Source organism: Clavelina lepadiformis, chromosome 5 (genome assembly GCF_947623445.1).
Source record: "Clavelina lepadiformis chromosome 5, kaClaLepa1.1, whole genome shotgun sequence".
Lineage (NCBI taxonomy): Eukaryota > Metazoa > Chordata > Ascidiacea > Aplousobranchia > Clavelinidae > Clavelina > Clavelina lepadiformis.
This window is the reverse complement of record NC_135244.1, coordinates 16049423-16069799: the sequence shown is the minus strand read 5'-3', so window position 1 is coordinate 16069799 and position 20377 is coordinate 16049423. Positions and strand designations below refer to the sequence as shown.

Genomic DNA, 20377 nt, shown 5'->3' with positions numbered 1-20377 from the left:
TGTGCTAAGAAATTCGTTTTACGTTTACGGTTCAACCAAAAGTAGACATAATGTATTGAGGGGACAAGTTATAATAACACGGCACTGAGGACATATCACTTCATAAAACTTATAACTACTAAACAACGTTAATGAGGAAAGCTCCCATGTTCAATTTGTTTCCCTACTAGCTTTTTCCTTTTCTTTCAAATATCGACACAGCCTATGATAGGCACCTATACCAGGATGGTGACCAACTCCTGGCTCAAAGGTTTAAGTAGCCGTACGTTTATGAAGTGATCTATTGGAAATAACTTTTTTTGTGGTACCAATTATTATTTATTCATTACTAAATTGTAGCGAAATGCGAGCCGTAGTTTGGTGACTCTTGTCCTAAGAGTGCGAAAAGACGAAAACTACACCGGAAATGCAAGAAGTATGGCTTGAGTGAAAGTACGAGTTTTTACTGCAATATGTATTCCGATTTTTCCGAAATGTTAAAAGTTTTTTAGTCTACACTAACACACCGGTTTGTTCAAGCACTTTAGTAGACGAATCATCACATCTGGAGATGACTACTCATTATTGTATTGTACTGTTTATTTTTCACCATTGTTTGGGGAGCGAAAAATTGTTGACGCAACAATTCGCGATATTGAATGGGTGGGTTCTAAGAATTTTGTATCATTCTTACAACCAGATACGACTAGTATTTTAGGGATACGACTAATACGACTAATAAGTGCAGGTGTGGTTCAAACAATTTTCGCGAATATTATCCTTTGTTCCGTGAGTCTTTCACTACACTTCCCCTTATTGAAGTATACAATGAGTATTAGCCTTAATACAAAAACATGATTGTATTTATTAAACAATTACATCAAACAATGAAACAAACAAACTTCAGGCTACTTGCTAGTAGACGCGGCAGCAATAGCTCTATTTGAGTCTTCTTTATGGCCAGATGTCTTTGGTTCACTTTCTTCGATATTATTATTCACTGCTTCATTGTCTTTGTATGGCAAAGCTTCGTTTTCTTTAATCACTGTAGATTCGGATAGATCGGTAGCCGACACACTGGTGTCATCATCACCGGATGGTCGATAAATGTCTCTATGTTCGCTTATGCAACCTTCCCATTTTGTAAAATTATCCCAACATTTTTCCGCAAAGGTGGCTTCATCATTCCTATTTTCGACCCAACATGAAAATGCGTCCCGAAAGTTTTGACCACAAGGCCCATTGGGCAAGTTACCAAGACATGGACAATCCCAGTTTATTTCTCCATTCGGTAAAATTGCACCTGTAAAATGCATGCAGCATGTGTTATTATATTCATATTGATATATTCAGCATATTCATATTTATAAGGATGCATAGATATCCTGCAATGCTAATTGGCAAATAGCATATTAGGATTGGGGCCATTAACATGTTTTAATGAACCATTTCTACATATGATATGGTAGCATAAAAACATACATGGTAAACTGTAAGCAGATGCATGATATGTAGAAAGTACAGAAAAATTGTATCAGTTATTATTTAATGCAAATCGCACATGTTTCTTGTAGGCAGTCTGTTATATAAATAGTACGTAGGTTGCTGCTCGAACAAGTTGGTTACTACTACCAAAATGTAATTTCATGATCAGGTCTAATACATTGTAAACCTTTTTCATCTGTTTCAAAGCTGCCATGATGTGTGAGGCGATTATGGAGACCATTGTTTCGTTTATCACTAACATTTATACAAATGCATACAGCTTTCTTGTGAAACTTTGCTGCCTAACAATTATGCTCACCCACATTACTTGTATCTACTTCATCGGGATTATCTGGTAGCAGAACTGTATTGCTGGGAGTTTCAAGATATTCTTCAGTCACAAAAATGATCTTGTCTTTTCCTGCAAAAAAGCAAAGCAACAGAAATCATGCTTTAATAAAAATATACTGGAAAGTGTAAAATGTCGTACTAAAAATTAAAAGAACAGAACAAATTTGAAGGCTAATGCGAAGACAGCAAAACCAAACATGCAAACAGTATCTGGACACAGATGCTGGCGGCAACACTGCTATGCTTGCAAACTGCAGGTGTTGCTTTATCCTCTAATTTATACTTACACTATAAACATAACAAGCTAAAGGTGGGAAATTTCAGATAAATTCTTTATAACGTAATTATTTTTATAACAAGGTCAGAAGTTTCAAACAAATATGCCTCATACGCTTCTTTTTGCACAAAAAAGCTGAAGGGAGAGAAATGAAGGTTGGCATGCAAACAACAATACTGTACAATATGACTAGAGCAGGGGTCGGCAACCTTTCGTATGCAGTGTGCCAGTTTATGAATAATGTCAAAATATCAACTACTCTTGTGCCAAACATTTTTATAAGGCATTTTTTACATTTTCTTAAGGTGATATAATGTGCGCATCAAATCTTCTCGAATTGCCACAACTGGCACACGTGCCAGGGGTTGCCGACCACTGGGCTAGAGCATTGGACTAATTTATCCAAAACAGTCCGATCTATAAAGTTTGGCCAGGATGAAAAATGCCTCAACACTTTTTCATGTAAAAAGCTTAAAGAATACTTTTTGTACAAAGTCAGCAGTTGTGGATCAAGCAGTGGTCTAGACCTGAACGATTTGTCATGTTTCAGGATGTCCTGTCTTTTGCAATTTTCCATTCAGATGTCTGAATGTATGTTAAATACTTAACTTAGAATGTGGACTGCGGTAGACGCCACCTTAAGTCACCAATAATATGACCTGTTGCTTTTTATGACCATTTTTGTTAGGCCTGAATTCTTTTGCATAATTCTCTCTGTGAAATATTACCACATTGGTTATTAACCATTGTGGAAAGCATGGCATTGGAGATGCAATTACTTATTTTACAGACTGGTGATTACCGAACTAAATTGAAGTAGAAACTTGTCCTTGCTCATACAATTTCTGAGTCAAACTGGGGAAAATAAAGATCTCTGTGATTGTGTTGGATTCTTACGAAAGCATTTAAATACCTGGCTGGACCAATCAGAGGGTGGTATGGTTGGGGTTGTTTTTTAGCCTGGAACATACCCTACCCGTCTGTCAGTTGGCATGCTTGAATGTCCTAGGTTGTGCAGATTCAGGCTAGAAATTGTTATGAAAGTAGCTAAAATTGCTTTTTTTGGTTCCAAAGATTCTGGTGGCGATTTTGTGCCACTGTTAAAAAAAATCTAAATCATGTGTTGTGATGGCATTTTATGAAATGTTAGTCCAAAGCATACTAAAGTGATATGCAAAACTTCAGAGAACCCAATGGAGGATTAAAATTATTAAGTAATCAGTTTAACCTAACTTATACAAACTCACCTTCTTTTCGACAAAAAGACATCTCACTTTTACCGTGGCACTTGGCGATGGTGTTTGTATAACCGATAGGTTCTGGAAAATGTTTATTGACTTGGTAACGTGTGAAATAATTCAGACTCGCCTTAGCTATGGAATCCTTTCCCAATCCTACAAGAGCCTGGTCTACCTGCAGTCTACAGAACTAGCCTACGCTTCGCTTACAAATATGTGAAAGACAAGCACGTTTGTTGGGTCATAGGATGTCATGTTTGAAAGGTCACGCTTGACAAGGCAGCAAGGTCAGCGCTGGACGTCAAAAAAAAGATTTGCTTTGCCAACAAAACTGAAATATAGACAGCTTTTATGGTATTCGTAAATTGTAACTGATGTTAGAGTATATATAACTATTTTAGCTTATCCTATGACCATATGTGCAAAATATAATTTACTGATCAACATCCATTTTTTTATTGTTGGTAACTGTTGTTGGTAACTTGGCCTTTAAAGTTTCTGGAGAAGTTTTCTATGAAATTGTGATTTACAAAATGAATTTATAACTATGTCTATGAGAGATAAAAGTTTATATTAGTGTATTTTTAAGGTTATGCAAAACACTCTCTTCTTTTTTTAAATGTCCAAGTTTATTTGGTATAATTTTCGGTATCTTGGAAAGCTTTCCTCGGGCGGAAGTAAAAAAGAGTACGTGCTACTATAGGCTACCCAGTGAAACTTACTTAACGACTTCGGTGGAAAACTAGTGTGCGTGATTTGAAGGGAAGTAACAACTTTGATAAATACTAAAATAGATTTTCATCATGATTAATTTTGACAAATATTGAAGCAGATTTTCACCTTACTATATTACTTACCATTTACTATATAAAGCTGATCATATGACTTGACACGTAGAGACATATTTTGTCAAATAATTCGGGGACTTTGTTTATTCATTTTTTTGTACTATTTAGTTTTTCACCATTAACTGCATGTGCGGTGCGAAAGTTAGGATGCTAACCGTTATAGTTATATCACAATGAAAACACATGCTCATGAACAATTAACGAGCAGGAAAAAACTTTTGGTAAAAATATACCTACAACGTTGAATCGTCAAAACAGAATGGCATTCTCCTAGACTCCTAGACTCCTAGAGTCTCGCTTAAGGCGAGGTTATCGCGTTCATATTCACCATATACGTAAGGCACTTCTTTGTGAAAAAAATTGTTTCAACCGTGACGGAATTTTGAATTTCACTACTTCACTTTGAAAGGTTTGTAAAGCTTTAGATAATTAATCAAATAAGGTTGCCGAAGTTCTTAATCATCCAATGAAACTGGCCAAGAGTTTGTGAGGGCCAATAGTTTACTCGTTCTTTATGACGTCACAGAGCGTTCTTTTCACAGCGCTGGTCTGATCTCCAAGCACGCCCTAAGATTACGTCACAAGCAATGCAAGGAAAATAGCAATAGGAGTGCTAACTGAGCACATGCTGAAATGTCTTTGTGACGTCACGAATGGCAGCCTGCTGGTTTTCATGAGCAACCTGCTATCCGTGACGTCACATGGTTGCCAGCACCCTGCTATCCGTGACGTCACGTGGTTGCCTATCGGTATACCACCCTGCTGTTCGTGACGTCGGCAGCCTTTATTTTTTATATTGTTTGTTTTTCGCCGTTGACTGTTGGGAGCGAAAAATGTATATAGGCTAGGCCTAGGCTGAAATGAGGATGTTGTTAGAAGCTGCCTATACAGCTATGCTGTTGCTGAGGCTGCAAGATTCGGAAAATCCGGTATGTAGCTGTGATGCAGAGACACATTTAGTTCATTAGTTGTGATGTTGTACATTGACAACTCAAGTCAATTGAAGCAGTCGTGCAAACAACCATAACTACCGGTATGTCTGTATGACTGTATGTGATATGTTTGTTTAGATCAAGGGTGTCAAATTGAAATGTAGGATCGCATTTCAAATTTCAGGTAAGATGTAGGCTGCACCTATACATTTCAGCTTTGCCAAGTCATTTCAAATAAATTGACCTTACTAGTTTGCATATTGACAAGCATGGCTAGGTGATTGTTGTCTTTGCTAACATTGGTAATTGTCATAGTGACATAATCTTGTACGCCTGTTACCGAATATTTTTGCTTTCAATTGCTGTACGTTAAAGTTTTGTTACATAGGTTTTCTGCTTTGTGAAATGCTTTAATATTTAAGAGAAATGGTGAAATTTAAATTGTCTGAAAGCTGTATTGAAACCTCCATGGACAATGTGTTACAGTTTATATTGCAATTTCAATCCTGTCCACTTTGTCCTCCGACCTTTCTGATAAAGCAAAGCTTGCAGAAACACTTTCTTTCCAATCATTTTCATCGGGCAGTAGACATGAATGTTTCGGGAAAAGCAGGTATATAATTCTTTAAGTATATAACTTCACCATAATGCAGAAATATTCCAAACTTTGTGATTGCTTAATTATGTTATTTGTGGTGTGATTGAGATTTAATGATGTACGATGTGTGTTTGTATATTTCAGGAAGCAAATATTTAGGCATTTTGTACCCAAAATATCCCCGGAATTGGTAGCTTTTTTACGTTTACAATTTGCTTTCCCTACTTTAACAACCTGGCTCTGTCACTGTTCCCAAGTATGTTAGCATTCACACATTGCGATGAAAAATCAAAATACCACTAATTTCATATCCTTGGAAAAAATCATGCTAACTTGTCAAACATACCGGTATGTATTGGCAGAGAGGTTTTCTGATTAAATAGTAATTTTGTGTAACTAAGTGTAACATCCTGAGGAGAAAAAAAAAACTACAAGTTATCGAAGAATTGAGTTAATAAGCTCCCAAGCCTCAACCATTTTAGTAGCTATTTTTCATACTAATGAAAGCACTTCTATTTTTTGAACATCATAGTCATTGTTCAATCCAATGTGTTAAGTTGCAGACTGTAATTGTTGTGTATAATATAAGAATTTTCAATGTACATGTTTTTCCATTGCTATTAACAGTTTTCTTGTTTTTTAGTTAGTTGTCTTCCTTGTTACCAGAACTGCACGAACACAGAGAAACGAAGCCATTTTCACTGCTGCATGTGTCCAGCTGTCATAACATGACGTTTCAATTTTAAACGTCATCTAGGTAGGTTTTCCTGTGTCATTTGCATCTTTCTGTTTCACTGTTATTCGTAAATACTAATTCTGTTTTCACTATTTAAATGCACGAATCGGATGCAAAAGTGGTTGGAAAAAATTTAAATGTTTTTGATTTCTTTCAGGCTAACTCTATTTATTACAACATACATAATTACACTTTTTACTAACACTAGTAATGTGTTAACTTAATTATAAGTAGTATATTTTATAGCTTTGTAACTATTTGTTTGTGTATTTTATATATGTTGAACGTTTTTCAGAATTATGCTCAATGGCTAGAAAACGATTGTTTTCAGGGGATGATAAGGTATCAGTCTATCAGATGATGCAAGAAGCAAAAAACTTTTGAAAAGTATGTCTGCTGTTGATAACCATTTTATTTGTTATCGCTATACAACTATAAATGTTCCTTACGGAATATGCAGTATGTACACTGTACAGGGTTCTATTAGGTTTATACTTACAAACTATTACAGAGTCCACTTCTATATGGAAATGGCTCATTCTGTGCATAATGTGAATATGTGAACATACTGCATACCCAATGTACATGAACATGACGTAATGCAACTTTAGTTATGATTGCATTTTAGTTGTGTGTATTGTGCATGTCTGACATCCTTGTGTTAATACTCGTGTGCAATTCGCCTAGGACTGCAATTTTTGGTGATCCCCAGACATGTCTCAATAACCAAATTATACTGTATTAAAGTTATTAATCACTACCATGTATCTTTAATATAGCTGTTAAATACACAGTGTAAATGCTATTGACATTTGTTTTCGATACATAAATATTGTGACATAAAGTGAAAAAATACTTTTGGAGTAACATGGCAAAAATTAGTCATGTCCATAATTACGTTTGTAATGGTGGGGTGCAATAGCTGTGATCATTTCTTTTAAGGTATTCATTCTGTGGCATGGATATGGTTAATTTCATGTTTATTAGCCGATTATTTATCCACTCATTTTTTACAATGAAGAAATTAATGCAAATTGCATAAAAAAATTAAGACATCTTTTCCTGACATAGATTAATGACAGCTGACAGGTATCATAAGGGTATAGTTACTTTGTTGTTGTTGTTATAGGCATACAGAATAGTTGTCTTTTAGATCGAAAAATAATCAGTGATCCTGATCTTTCAAGCAAATCTGCTAATCACTTTTCCGTAGCTTTGCATGTGATAAACCCTAGTTCAGGTGTCCCAGTTATTACAGCAATGACGACAACTTTGACTACTACTTGACTTTCCAGACACTTCAGATTTTACTTCCACTGTTGAGAATCAGCATGTGTCCGGTAAAATCGAAAAAGAATATGTTAGCAGCAAAAATCTTTGAAATCTGGAAAACTTACTCCATCACAATTTATTGGTGCGTCATTATTACTGCAAACATACTTAGAATGAAACGCTTGAATAAGTACAATTAAATAAGTAATTCAGTCCATCACTGGACATATCCAGAATTTAATTTTGTGATTTTTTTGATGCAGACATTAAACATTTGTGGGAATCCAAACACTCAGGTAGAGTTGAAGTTGTCATCGGAAATATGGCAATAAAAACAGATTCAATGAAACGCTTGCAATCTGCTTGGCTTGATGACGATGTTAGTTTGGCGGTTTTTTTGTAAATTTTGCTGAAAAACTTTAACATATTGCTGTTCTGTTCAATTTCAAAATTGCTATGACAACTTTGTTTTTAAGTTATGGAAGGAGTATTGAAACTTGAAAGCCTTGATTTTAAAGGTAATTTTTACTGGGTTTGGAATAAACTTACATTGCTTGTAGGGTAAACATAGTGGTCAACTTTTTTGGGTTTTACAGGCAAAGAAGAAGATTGTTGTACTGTCACCCGTCTATTCTACAATGTGGTTTTGGAATGGGCGGTTCCGGCAATCTACCTCAAGCAAACTGGTAAGCTGAACTTATGAAGTTTTTGGATCAGGGGAATGCTTAAGCGTCTGTAATTTTGAAGCCTAACATATGCCTGCAATTTATCGAATATATAAAGAAAAAAACTTTTTTTAAGGAACTTATTATAATAATAATAATAATAAACAACAAACTGCTAAACTTTGGCACACATACAGTAACAAAAATAATAAATTTATTACAGTAATATCCACTTAAAGTTAGCAAGTGATGTGCAGGTGGTAATAAATTTTTTTCGGACATTTCCTGATCTATATGCAACAACAGTTATGATAGCCATGAACGTTGTTAATAGTTGTTGTAAACTGCACATTAACAGTTTAACTATCATGATCTAATTTTTGTAGGCCAATGCTATGATTGATCAGTCATTTATCACTGTGGTAAATGTCCATGAAAACCACTGGTTGTTAATGGTCAGTAAAATTTAATAAATATTGAAATGAGGAAACTTACTGGCTGACTGCTAACCAATCACAATTTTACTTTTCAGGTTAAAAGCAATGACACTAAAACTATTTACGTTTATGACTCGTTTGGAAAAGAACCAATGGAATATATTCATCGAATAAAAAAACACTTTGGGTATCACTGTAGTTGTCATGTTAGCGCCTGTTTCATAAATATAAATTTATGCAATAAGTAATTCTATTTGTAAAACAATAGATCATTTTTTCGACATTATCGAAAAACAACATCTGAGTGGAGATACTGCTGCAGAAAGCATAACGAACAAAAGGACTTTATGAATTGTGGCCCTCTTGCATTAATGGTAAAGTTTTAAAACACTGTTTTACTTTTCTATAATCCACTTTGGATCCAGAATATTTTTAAACCATTAAGTTGTTGTAGGAAGCAGAACGTTATTTGTGCCAAAATTTGTTTGAAGACGCAGATTTCAAAGCGGATTCAACATCGTGTACTTTGTACAGAGAGAATTTTGGCAACTTATTGCTCAATATGACAGGTAAGCTTTATTTCAAGTTCAAACAGCTAGGGTTTAATGGTGCTAATGCAGTGCTTTTCTCCTATTTTACATAGAATTAGAAATCATTGTACATAGTGTCGACCATTTTGACAAAATGCTAACGCAATAATGGAACATTCTTGTAATGTAGATAATTAGATACACCTGTGCTGAATTACAACAATAATATGGAAAGCATGGTTGTTGCTTAATGTGACATGTTTCAATTACATTATTAGATGTAAGTTGTTTGGAAAATTACTGTCTCATGTGTCATGATGCAAAACCACCAAAATCATTTCATGGAGACACAATAAATTGGGTATGATTCCTATCAAGTATGACAGAAATGTGTCATTGGCGCATTTGTTTTTGAACAAGTTGTGTAATGTGACAGTGATAAGAATCCACTAAGCTAATGAAAGTGTGAAATTCAATTAATTACTTAATCATATCATGTAAATTATAAGAGCGATCAATTTTGCTATGAACATTAATTACTGCAAAGATTACAGTTCTTGCATTTCCAGGTTTTTGAGGATAAATACATTGAGAGATGTGATTGCAAAAAAGTAATCCTATGTATTGTTTTCTAAGGTGTCCTGTGAAGAATGTAGAAGGTGGTGCCATGAGATTTGTCCGAAAGGTTGCTGTTTAAAGAACACATTTACATGTCAGCATCACTAACAGAAAAGTTGATTCGTATGCACATTTCATTGATTGTATTCTTTTTCGAAATCACTTTTAATAAACATCATCCACAGAAACCTAAGATAAGCAGTTTATATACGAGGCAAACAGGAAATAAAGTTGAAATATTTTACATGCATCGGAGAAAAAACTGTATAAATTCCGTTTGTGCTTGTAAAGTGCTCGTACTGAACAGAAAAATCCATTAAAATGAAATTGCATAGTTGACAAATAGTTGTTCCAATGGAAGACCGCAAACAAACTTGGTACATTTCAATACAACACAGTGCGACAAAAGCACTAAACAATCCAGTACCTTTAAACTTTTGCCCAATGAATCGCTTCCATTTAATTTTGCTGCATTTATCAGCCACTGAGGGGTGAACGCTTAAATTGCCGGTTTTCGCAGCAAAAATAAAATGTTCCATAGTTGATGCTAATCCTTTAAGAACTTTATTCAAAATCATTCCAAGAAAAGATACGCACCCAAGAGGTTCATGAAAGGGAACCCCGATTTACAATAAATAAAGAAGAAAAGCTGGTGCAAGTTATAATAAACAAACAAAGAATTAAGGCTTCAGTGAACGCACGATTTGTTGTCAACAACTGTCATAGCCTACTTTCAAAGTTGGCCTACCGTCCGTACCTGCACATGTCCTACGATCAAGGGGCAAAAATAAACAATACTACAAAATAAAGATACTATCAGCAAATCAATATGTGCTACAATATCAGTAGGCTACTTTGTTAATGTAAATTACACTTTGGTTACTTAAATGAATATAATAAATTCTTTTGTGCATTTTTTTTCTAAGAAGAGTAGCAGAGTACTACTACTCCAGCAATGGGAGGGCTGCTGTTGGTTACGTCACGGTGAGCAGCCTTGGTGTTACGTCACGAACAGCAGCCTGGCAATCATTGAGCAGAAACCAATAGCAGGTTACAGCACCTGCTCTTTCGGTTACTACCCCGCCTCGAAAATAGTTTGATGGAAAATAGGAATAGGCTAAATCGTATGACTGTAGACCTACATCCTGCGCCAGCAGGTGACTTTTCAAAAGTGTCGATTCTTACTTTAAAAAGTAATATTGGCGTTTTGCTAATTCATATTGGTAATTATTAATTGATTGATATATATTTAGGCTTTAGTTCACGCCAAAATTTAGATCTTTGCACGCACAATTTCTCGTCGAACACTGCCGTACTTTCCAGTCGGGTCAGACAGCATTTCATTTTGCCAATACTACTGTACTAATTGACACAATGTCGGAAAGTGTTTCAGTAGTAAATTATAAAATATTTCACTTGAGCTTCCAAGGGCTTGGTATGGTGCCGGTATCACACTCTTTATCCTCGAACTCATTGAGGAAAGTCGGGTCTTATATACAAGTGCACAACCAGATGACGTCACAATTTGAGTAGCTGGGGTCTAGTATACAAACGCATCCTGTGGTTGTGCACTTGTATACTAAACTCGGAAAGTCTTTGCATGACTTAAACTCGGCAATGATTTTTTACCACTTGACCCCTGTTTACTGAGCTTGTCTTAGTACTGTGCGACTCCTAGAACTCCGATGGATACGCTTGTTATGTTTTTTTATATTGCCCAAGCTTGAAACTGGTCACTGGGACCACTGAAAATATGGACAGAAGCAAGCGTCATTCATATGCTGCTCAAGGGTAGCTCAACAAGGAATCGAACCATGCTTTCATATTTACGAGCCACACACGCTAACCGCTCTGCCACCGAGCTTCATCTTTTGTTCTAATGTTTGAACTTTACTAATTTTGGTATGACTTCATACAAGAGTAATTTTACACAAATGACAAAAAGATTGTAAGGTTTTTGAAAACTTCATTAAAATTCATGTTTTTTTTTGTGTTTTTGCTTTATTCACGATTAAAAGATTTTGCACGCGAATAAAAAAATATTTAAATTAAATCAAATACATTGGTCATGTTTTTGCATTTAACATACAACACATTGTGGCAAAATATTTCTCGGTTTAAGAGGCGTATGCATATCATAAAAAGACAAACTACGAAAAGTAACAACAGATAGAGTCGTGATAGCTTTTCATTCTACGTTCCACAGTAAGTATAGGCGTACATTTCAAATCACATATAACAGGCAAATTGTACAGACGGTGCACATGTTAGAGGTAAAATTCACGTTTTTTTTTCACATAAAATAACCAGGCAACCGAATCCACAAGATTTCTATCTTTTACAATGTTATTTCTACTCTTTTCAAGGGCAAGTCTATCAAATTCATTTTAGAATACCATAAGAATAAGGTTTTCCATTTGTGGAACTGTGAGATATTTATTGCACGTGAACATGAGCAGAAGTACAATCCAATAATGAACTATGCTTTTTATACCAATAAATGAAATAACCAAACTTATAGTAGAAAGGTGTTTCTGCTTCAAAATTATCTTATATTTTCTTGACTCATTGCCAGATTATATTTTAGCGTTTTGTGTTAGAATTTATGGTATATTGATATACCTGCATTAAATTTCATTGTGTACATATAGTTAAGTTTTATATTTGAACTTGCTCACGTTTTCTGTTGTTTTGGTCATGTTAGTATGTGAAGGCGAATGCATAGGGGTATTTGCATAATGCTATATACAGTTGGGTACAAGTGTGAGAAGATGCTTCACTTTTAAGTTTCACATTTACACATATGAGCAATTTTGTTATGGATAAAATGAAGAAAAGCCCAGATTCTGATAAAAAAAGGGAAGCAAAAGTAAAACCTAAATCTGAATTTTCTCAGGTAAAAATCCTATAATTTGGTTGATGAATGTTTGTATTTTTCTTTATGTTTATAATTTATATAGTGCTATATACTTAAACTAAATGATGAAAATAGTTTTAAGATTTTATATATGTGTTTGTTTTTTTTTTAACATTAAATCTGTAGCAACATAATTTTCCCACAAGGTGTCTCCTTTATTGCATTAGTAGTTACGTTCAAAATTGGACATGGTGTAATGATTGACAAAATGTATAATTTGTCTTCAGCAGCAAAACCATATCAGTATAAAATTTGTATTGCAATGATATTTGGGTAACTGAATGATAAGTACTGTAATATCATATGTTGTATTTCACTCGTGCGTGTTTTTTCCGATATGAATATATGTATGTTATACATATAACTTCAATGTGAAAGACAATAAACGTTTTGTTCTGCAGGATGAGCTTTCTCATCATGAAGTGCAATACCTCACAAGGTGCACTCGGTTTCGTTTATCAACAGAATATGAGGTTAATAATCTATATACATATACAACTATCTCAGATTTTACATCAAATGCAATGAGTTTTATTTTTACCACATTGAAGATAATGGTGTGTTTACTCTGCTACTTCATGAGTCATGACATTTTTTTTATATTGTCGATTTTATTTAGTTAAGCATATGCAATTGCAAGCATATCATGCGAATGACAATTGGTGAGAGACACTCAGTAGTCAATCCTCAGCGATGGCTCTGTAATATTTGCTTTACCACAGAATCAGTGTGGGCATGTTTGAGTTGTCCAAATGTAGCATGTGGCAGGTAAGTAGGCTGACTATATAATAATGCAAAAAACCTTCCCAAATCTTGTCGATTTTATGGTTGTTTTTATCTTCGTAGGTATATTCACGAACATGCACTCGACCATTATGAGGACTCTCACCACCCACTTGTCATTGATGTTAACGAACTATATGTTTACTGTTATGAATGTGAAGAATATGTGCTTAATGACAATAAATCTGGCGATATTAAAGTTCTGCGAGAAACTCTGCAGGTATTACATTTGACACCATTTCAGCAATATAAATATTTTTTACTTTCAACTCTTTTAATGCCTTCAAGTGTGTAACATTTTCATGGAATTTGTATCTATTCATCAGGCAATTCGATATCAAAACTTTACTGGTACAACTCGTAGTGGACACACGCTTCGTACTGCATCTATCACTGCAGATGAAGATGTGCAAATGAGGCGCAGGCTTCAGCAGCAACAGTTGGATCGTGATGATCGCACATTCACCGCAATATGGCATTCCAGGTACATAATTGATCATGATTTTCATGTTAAGCTTAATATTAGGTTCCTTATCATTGTTCTGATTGATGAGTGTGATAATGTAACGGTTCTAATTCAATGCAAGGAGAAAAGTTTATGAATTTATACAATTTTTGAAGCAGTTCACTAACTGCTTTTTTGTTACCTGTGGTCATTCAGACACCTGAGTTATATTTTTATTTTAATACATGCAATTATTTTTTTTCATTGGTTTTGAAGAAGTTGAAATGTCACACCATTCATTATGGATATGTTTTTTTATCTAACTCTGTACGTCACTTGGAAATTACTCAAGCAAAAATTTTTTTAAAGGTTTGTTCGTCAACGAAAATCATTTCGACGTTGGCTTCATTATGTTAAGCACAAAAAAGACTATGAAATTAAAGAAGATCAGGATAAGATGTCGGAAAACTTTGCAGTATCTGAAAGTGCTACAGAATCCTTGCCGGATACTTCTAATGATTTGTTAATACACTCCACTGTAAGCAAGCAGGAACTAAAAGTAACTGGTTCATACAGCAACCTGTTAGAGACTAAGAAGCAATCCACGGTGACACAAACGACTGTTGCTGGTGACATATCAGTTTCAAATACCTCACCTGCCTTTTCCGGAAATGGTAGCAAGGACATATTGGACTGCACTTCAATAAACGATGTCCCTGTTGTAGAATATGGTGAGAAACCAATCCCCCCTTTGGGTGAGAAAGCTATTCCTGAGAAAGTGGACACGTGTTTACCCATTACTGAAAAATCGGAATTGGTATCAAGTACACGAAAAGTAAGCAAAGAAGAGTACATTGAAGTTGCTGCATCAGCAAGTGTCTCTTTTGATGGTCATAATCACCATGTTACTGAAACATCATCAGTTACCTTGTCTCCAGACAAACTCTCTCCTGAAGCTGACGTGACCAAATCTTCAAATATTGATAACACACAGACCGAGTCCAGAATTGAAGTAAGTGAACTCGCCCCTGATGTAAAACTCTTGCCTGAAGATGTTAAAAAGGAAAACAGTAAAATATTACTTCAAGTGGAACCTGAACGAGTAAATTCAGGTAACAGTGTGCAAATGAGACCAAGAAGAGCAAACGCAGCAAGCCGCTATAAAGCTATTATGACCTTTTTTGCTTCACCATCGACTACAGTAGAACCATCAAAGAAGAGAGTATGTCTTGTTTCATCTAGTAGTACTGTTGAAAAGAAGCCGACACTTGTTCATGAAAATATTCAACCGGTGACAAGGAGAAGTCTTAGGTTGATTGAAGTTAAAAAGGCAAAATTAGCTGCAGAAGCTAAACAAAGAAGGAAATCCAGGTAAGTTTGATTGTGTGTGAATTTCAAGGTTAAGCGTAAAAGTGAGTTGAATTACTCCAATATTTAGTTTCTTGTATTGTGGATTAGCCGCTTTGTTGAAATTGTTGAAAATTTTACCGACACATACATAATGCACTTTTTAATCTGTAGGAAATGTAGCAGAAAAGCCACTGTGTCAAAGAGGACAAATCAAGGCAGTAAACCAAAGCCAAGAAAAAAAGTTCCTGCAAGACCTTTGCCGAGCAATCGAACGCGTATACATAATGCTACACCACAATCATTTTATGACAATGTTCCGAATAAAGCTGTTACTTCTTTAATACCTGGAGTCACTGGGTTGCGTAATCTTGGGAACACATGCTATCTTAATTCAATTATACAGGTAAAAATAGCCATCGGAACTGTTAAATTTTTGTGCTGATTTGAGACGGGTTGAGTAAATGTTAAAAGGTTAAAATAAGCTTTTTGTAATCATCATTAAACATTTTGAGTATGTGTAACATTTCATTGATTTGTGGTTGACAATGTTTTCTAGGTTCTTGGCCATCTTCAAAAGTTTCGAAGGTGTTTGTTAGCGGTTCGTGATCTTGAAATTGAAGATACCACTAACCCATTTGACGACATCCAAACCTTGCCCAAACGGCTGCATTGTGCTGGTCGAAGGTCAACTATTGAAATGTATGAAAACCAGACGAGTGTTTCGAGACGATTTCTTCGAATACAAGCAGGTGCACAATAATAGCATCAATTAAATCTAATGTGTATATTCCAAACAAGCAAATATAGCTAAACTATTAATATAATTTTGAACTTGGTACCGTTTTAAATTTTCTACATAAAATAATTTAAACCTATAAAGGTTTGAATGGAGGAAGGGAGAGTGAAACTGATGAACAGAATAAAGACCAGTCTGCCTACAGCCCTCAGAAGCATGTTGGCACCCCTAACTCCCTTTCACTCTGTCACGAGTTACATGATCTGTACCATATAATGTGGTCTGGGAAGTGGAAGCTTGTATCTCCTTGTCATTTCCTCAGTTCCGTTTGGCAGCTAATTCCTTCGTTTCGGGTAATTTTATGTACCCTCCAACCTTGACTTTATATCCCTAAATACACAAATGTGTGGTTTGGCAATAGGAAATGTTTGGCTTAAAATTTTTTAACAGCTTCTGACTTTGATTTTAGGGCTATTCCCAGCAAGACGCCCAAGAATTCCTTTGTGAACTCCTTGATAAAATTGTATCAGAACTTGAAAGAAGACGCCGTTCACCTACAGCCAAAAAAGATAGGCTGGCTGCCAGAATCTCGAAGGTTACTCTACTTTAAAACAGGCTGAGGTTTCATTTTTCAATATTCATCCATTTGTGCATCCACTGTTTAGGTTGTCCACACTGTATTTGAAGGTCAGTTGCACAGCCAAGTTATGTGTTTGGAATGTAATAATATTTCCAGTACATACGAAGCATTTTGGGATCTGTCACTGGAATTTCCTGAACGATATCACAGGGTCTCCAATAGTAGTTGGTACGTCAAGTAACATTCTTGTTATAACATTTTTGGGTCATCATCAGGAAAATGAGCAATTTTTGCTATTCGTTTCACACAGGAAAAATAACAACCAAGCTTGCAGTTTGATTGAAATGTTGCATAAATTTACTGAAGCTGAACAGCTTGATGGTGGCCGTGTATATAGTTGCAGTTATTGCAATAGCTTCCAAAGCCAACCAATAAAAGGTATGTTACCTCTTTACATGTTATGAGATAGACCATTGTTATTACTGTTGTGACTGATTTTGTGACAGGCACAAATAGGAGGCGACGACTGTCAAGTCGAATTTATACTCAAAAACTCTCCGAAGCTCAAAAGCAAATAAAGATCATCGAACTTCCACAGGTAAATCTACTAGTTTATTTGCATGTGGAATGATAAATGAAGAAATTTTAACCTTGTAAGTAATTTTCTGAAAATTTTCATAACCTGTAAAAGGTAGCCTATCACTGATTTTGACAATTGAATCTGTCTTACTGAAAGCAAAGAACTTGACGTACAGTTTATTGATCAATTGTATTTCTTGCTGCAAAATGCATCAATTCATTATATACTGTATAGCTTAGAGTTGTATTAGGATGCATTTTACAATTTTCAAGATACTGCGATTTCACTTGAAGCGATTTCGCTGGAGTGGCCGCAATCACAGAGAAAAAATCTCTGTACCTGTCAGCTTTCCAGCTGAGCTAGATATGAGACCTCACTGTTGGTCCTCTGTCCAGGTAAGCTGAAGGAAAGGGTCTAGCGAGAATAATGTTTTAAATTAGCTTAAATACATAAACTCAAACATTAATTTCCAAGGCTGTTTACAGTTTAACTTTAATGATTGTGGAATGTTGCCGTTTACATTGATGTATGACTTGAAACAACTTGAGTTTCAACAAAGATTAGCTGTAATTATGCAAGCATTAAATGAAGCTTTTAGAATTTTTCACATGTCACTTGTTGCTGCAGGATTCTTTTTCTGGATGTAGCCCTATCACAGATGGAAATTTTATTTACGATCTAAGTGCCGTTGTTATACATCATGGAAGAGGTTTTGGATCAGGTCACTATACAGCATATTGTTGGAATGATATAGGAAGTGAGTCTGCGATTACTAATCGTATGTATTTTGGTGGAATTTTTTTCTACGATCGCCATCAACCAAATCACCAGACTATTTTTTAGGAATGATTTCACGAGAACTGAATAGTTTTATATTTTTCCAGAATTCTGGGTGCATTGTAACGACTCCAACCTTGAGCTCTGTTCAATTGATGACGTCATGTCAGCGCAAGCTTACATCCTCTTCTATTCTCAGAGAGGTCTGGATCCTCATCCTCACCTTTTTTCTCCTCCAACAACTCCAGACATGAGTCCACCTATTACTCCCGATGCTTTTTCAGTGATGATGGATGAAGGAAAAAGTTCTTCACAGAACCTAGATAGCTCCGAAAATGGATGAAGACTTTACACATGAAGAGTACGTATTATTCATTGCAAAGTTTGAATGCGACCAGCATCCATGAAAGAATCGCGATTCTAAAAAGGAAGAGGATTGGGAAAAAGATTAATAACATAGGTTGAAAAGTTTCTCTTGTTGAACATATGTAGAACAGCGTAAGTCTCCAATGATGATAACTGGAAAACAGAGCTGTGTTTTTGCAATGGATAAAAATTGACACTTCAGCACAGCGAAAAACTCATAGCGACACTGCCAACATTGATTGATTCCTCTTTTCAAAACAATGCCGTTCCATTATCACCTTTTGTCAAGTATTGCTTAAGATAATTTGATGTGTTTCATATATTTGACTGATTTTATGTAGCTCATTAGCATGATTTAGCAGATTCAATCTGTTGGCGCATTTAGAACTGTGTCTGTGCTGCTATACTTTTCTGAGCATTTATATTTGCCAAAAGTTATGTGTACAGATCACATTTTTTCTTTCGTGAGACAGACTAAGCCCATTTAAACTTTCTTTGTTGATTGTAACAATGATGTATGTGACTGAAGGCTCTCTGAATGCTGAAATATAATATAATAGATAGTAGGCTAATGTGAAGCTTGTTTATGAAGAATTGATTAATTATAGAATTTGACAATGCGAAGATAATCTGCTTTTATGCTACAAATAGAACCTTAACCAGGCTACGCTTAAGTTGGCATATTTACCGTTGAATTTCACTGTTACTACACTTTTTGAATAATGAGATAAATGAACTGACTTATTCTATGATGAACTGGTCATACAAGATGCATTGGTGCTTGCTTTGTTAATATGTTGACGAAAGTCTACTTTCAATCTTGATAGTTCTTAAATTTTTGACATGGTTTGCAACTATTAAGTTGAGATGTGCTATAGATGCTAGTGTACAGCTTAGAAATATGAGCATTTTTACAGTGTTAAATTGCATTACTTTTAGCGCTGTAGCACGATGTCAGGTATTTTACACTCTGCCTCTAGAAAATATTATTTTTCTAGAAACGAGCGAGCATGTGTTATTCATAAATTGAAACAAGATTTTTGGAATAGGAAAACATAGCTAGTACCACATTTTGTTTGCTTTATGGTATCATCGTGCGTTTGTGGAGTCTGGTCTCAAATATGGAGTTTCCGGGTAATGAGTAGCCTATAGACTGCTAACGTAAGTTAGCAGGGCTACGTGGCCTGAATATCATAAAACCTGACTCCACATCTTACGTTGAGAAGGCGTGTCCTTCCCAGTTAACTGAGTCAGGCCGGTATTAGACACCAGAAAACTCCTAATAATAAAACAATTTTTGTTTAATGGCTGTTCCACGTGCACAGATTAATAAACGCACGCAAACACTACTTAAGTAAAATAGATCGATTCCACTCCAAATCATGCTCCTTCCAGTGAAGCGACTCACTTTAACTGCCGTCGCGGTCTGTTTACTGCACAGCGTGAGACTTAACATTCGTGTGACTTCATAATTAGTCCGCGTGGAATTGTAATGTTTAAAACTCGGCCTGGCGCCACTCGCCGCATTGTTTTCAAAATCCTCCTTGGAAGCAAAAGGTGAATCGTACAAAGTTACTGATATTTGTTTTAAAGCTTTAAAAAGTGTTAGATCAAAAACAATTCTGACTTAAACTAAACCAGTGGTTTTCAATAGGGGCCGCTTGGCTCACTAAGGGAAGAACTTAAATGTTTGGGGGAGGAACTGGGGAAAATTTTGGGTTTGTTGCTGTAGCTTCCTGATAAATATTATCTGCCAGTTAAAAAGTCAAAAGTTTGATTACATTCTCTAATAGGCTCAATGTATATATTATTATTCATTTAAAGTTTTGCGTTAAGGATTTGGGCGCATTGTCACTCTTTCAACTTTCCTTTCATTA

General features: G+C 35.4%; 3 protein-coding genes across 9 annotated transcripts; 2 read left to right on the top strand and 1 right to left on the bottom strand.

Moving 5' to 3' along the window:
* Positions 1-814: 814 nt before the first annotated feature.
* On the bottom strand, positions 815-3578 carry LOC143460786 (mitochondrial intermembrane space import and assembly protein 40-like). Its single transcript, XM_076958414.1, has 3 exons — positions 3340-3578; positions 1784-1885; positions 815-1282 (listed from the first exon to the last, which is right to left on the bottom strand). Exons 1-3 carry the CDS (start codon positions 3359-3361, stop codon positions 888-890), a joined length of 519 nt encoding a protein of 172 aa, XP_076814529.1. The 5' UTR covers positions 3362-3578; the 3' UTR covers positions 815-887.
* A 1358-nt stretch (positions 3579-4936) lies between these two features.
* On the top strand, positions 4937-10378 carry LOC143459146 (uncharacterized). 7 transcript variants are annotated; one of them, XM_076956144.1, is made up of 13 exons: positions 4937-5107; positions 5249-5294; positions 5597-5723; positions 6352-6465; positions 6740-7858; positions 7980-8234; positions 8313-8402; positions 8768-8836; positions 8914-9005; positions 9087-9192; positions 9273-9387; positions 9627-9709; positions 9985-10378. In XM_076956144.1, the coding sequence occupies exons 7-13, from the start codon at positions 8355-8357 to the stop codon at positions 10072-10074; spliced, it is 603 nt and encodes a 200-aa protein (XP_076812259.1). In that variant the 5' UTR covers positions 4937-5107; positions 5249-5294; positions 5597-5723; positions 6352-6465; positions 6740-7858; positions 7980-8234; positions 8313-8354; the 3' UTR covers positions 10075-10378. The 7 variants fall into 7 exon arrangements, with proteins under 7 accessions (XP_076812259.1, XP_076812254.1, XP_076812257.1 ...); XM_076956139.1 differs by having other exon boundaries at positions 5499-5723; XM_076956142.1 differs by lacking the exon at positions 5249-5294 and having other exon boundaries at positions 4937-5211.
* Positions 10379-11091: 713 nt separating this feature from the next.
* On the top strand, positions 11092-19570 carry LOC143459145 (ubiquitin carboxyl-terminal hydrolase 44-like). The gene is made up of 16 exons (XM_076956138.1): positions 11092-12862; positions 13285-13356; positions 13503-13651; positions 13730-13886; positions 13993-14150; positions 14481-15482; positions 15633-15864; positions 16018-16210; positions 16342-16550; positions 16667-16792; positions 16863-17005; positions 17088-17215; positions 17284-17375; positions 17630-17752; positions 17985-18114; positions 18242-19570. Exons 1-16 carry the CDS (start codon positions 12770-12772, stop codon positions 18475-18477), a joined length of 3243 nt encoding a protein of 1080 aa, XP_076812253.1. The 5' UTR covers positions 11092-12769; the 3' UTR covers positions 18478-19570.
* The last annotated feature ends 807 nt before the right edge of the window (positions 19571-20377 follow it).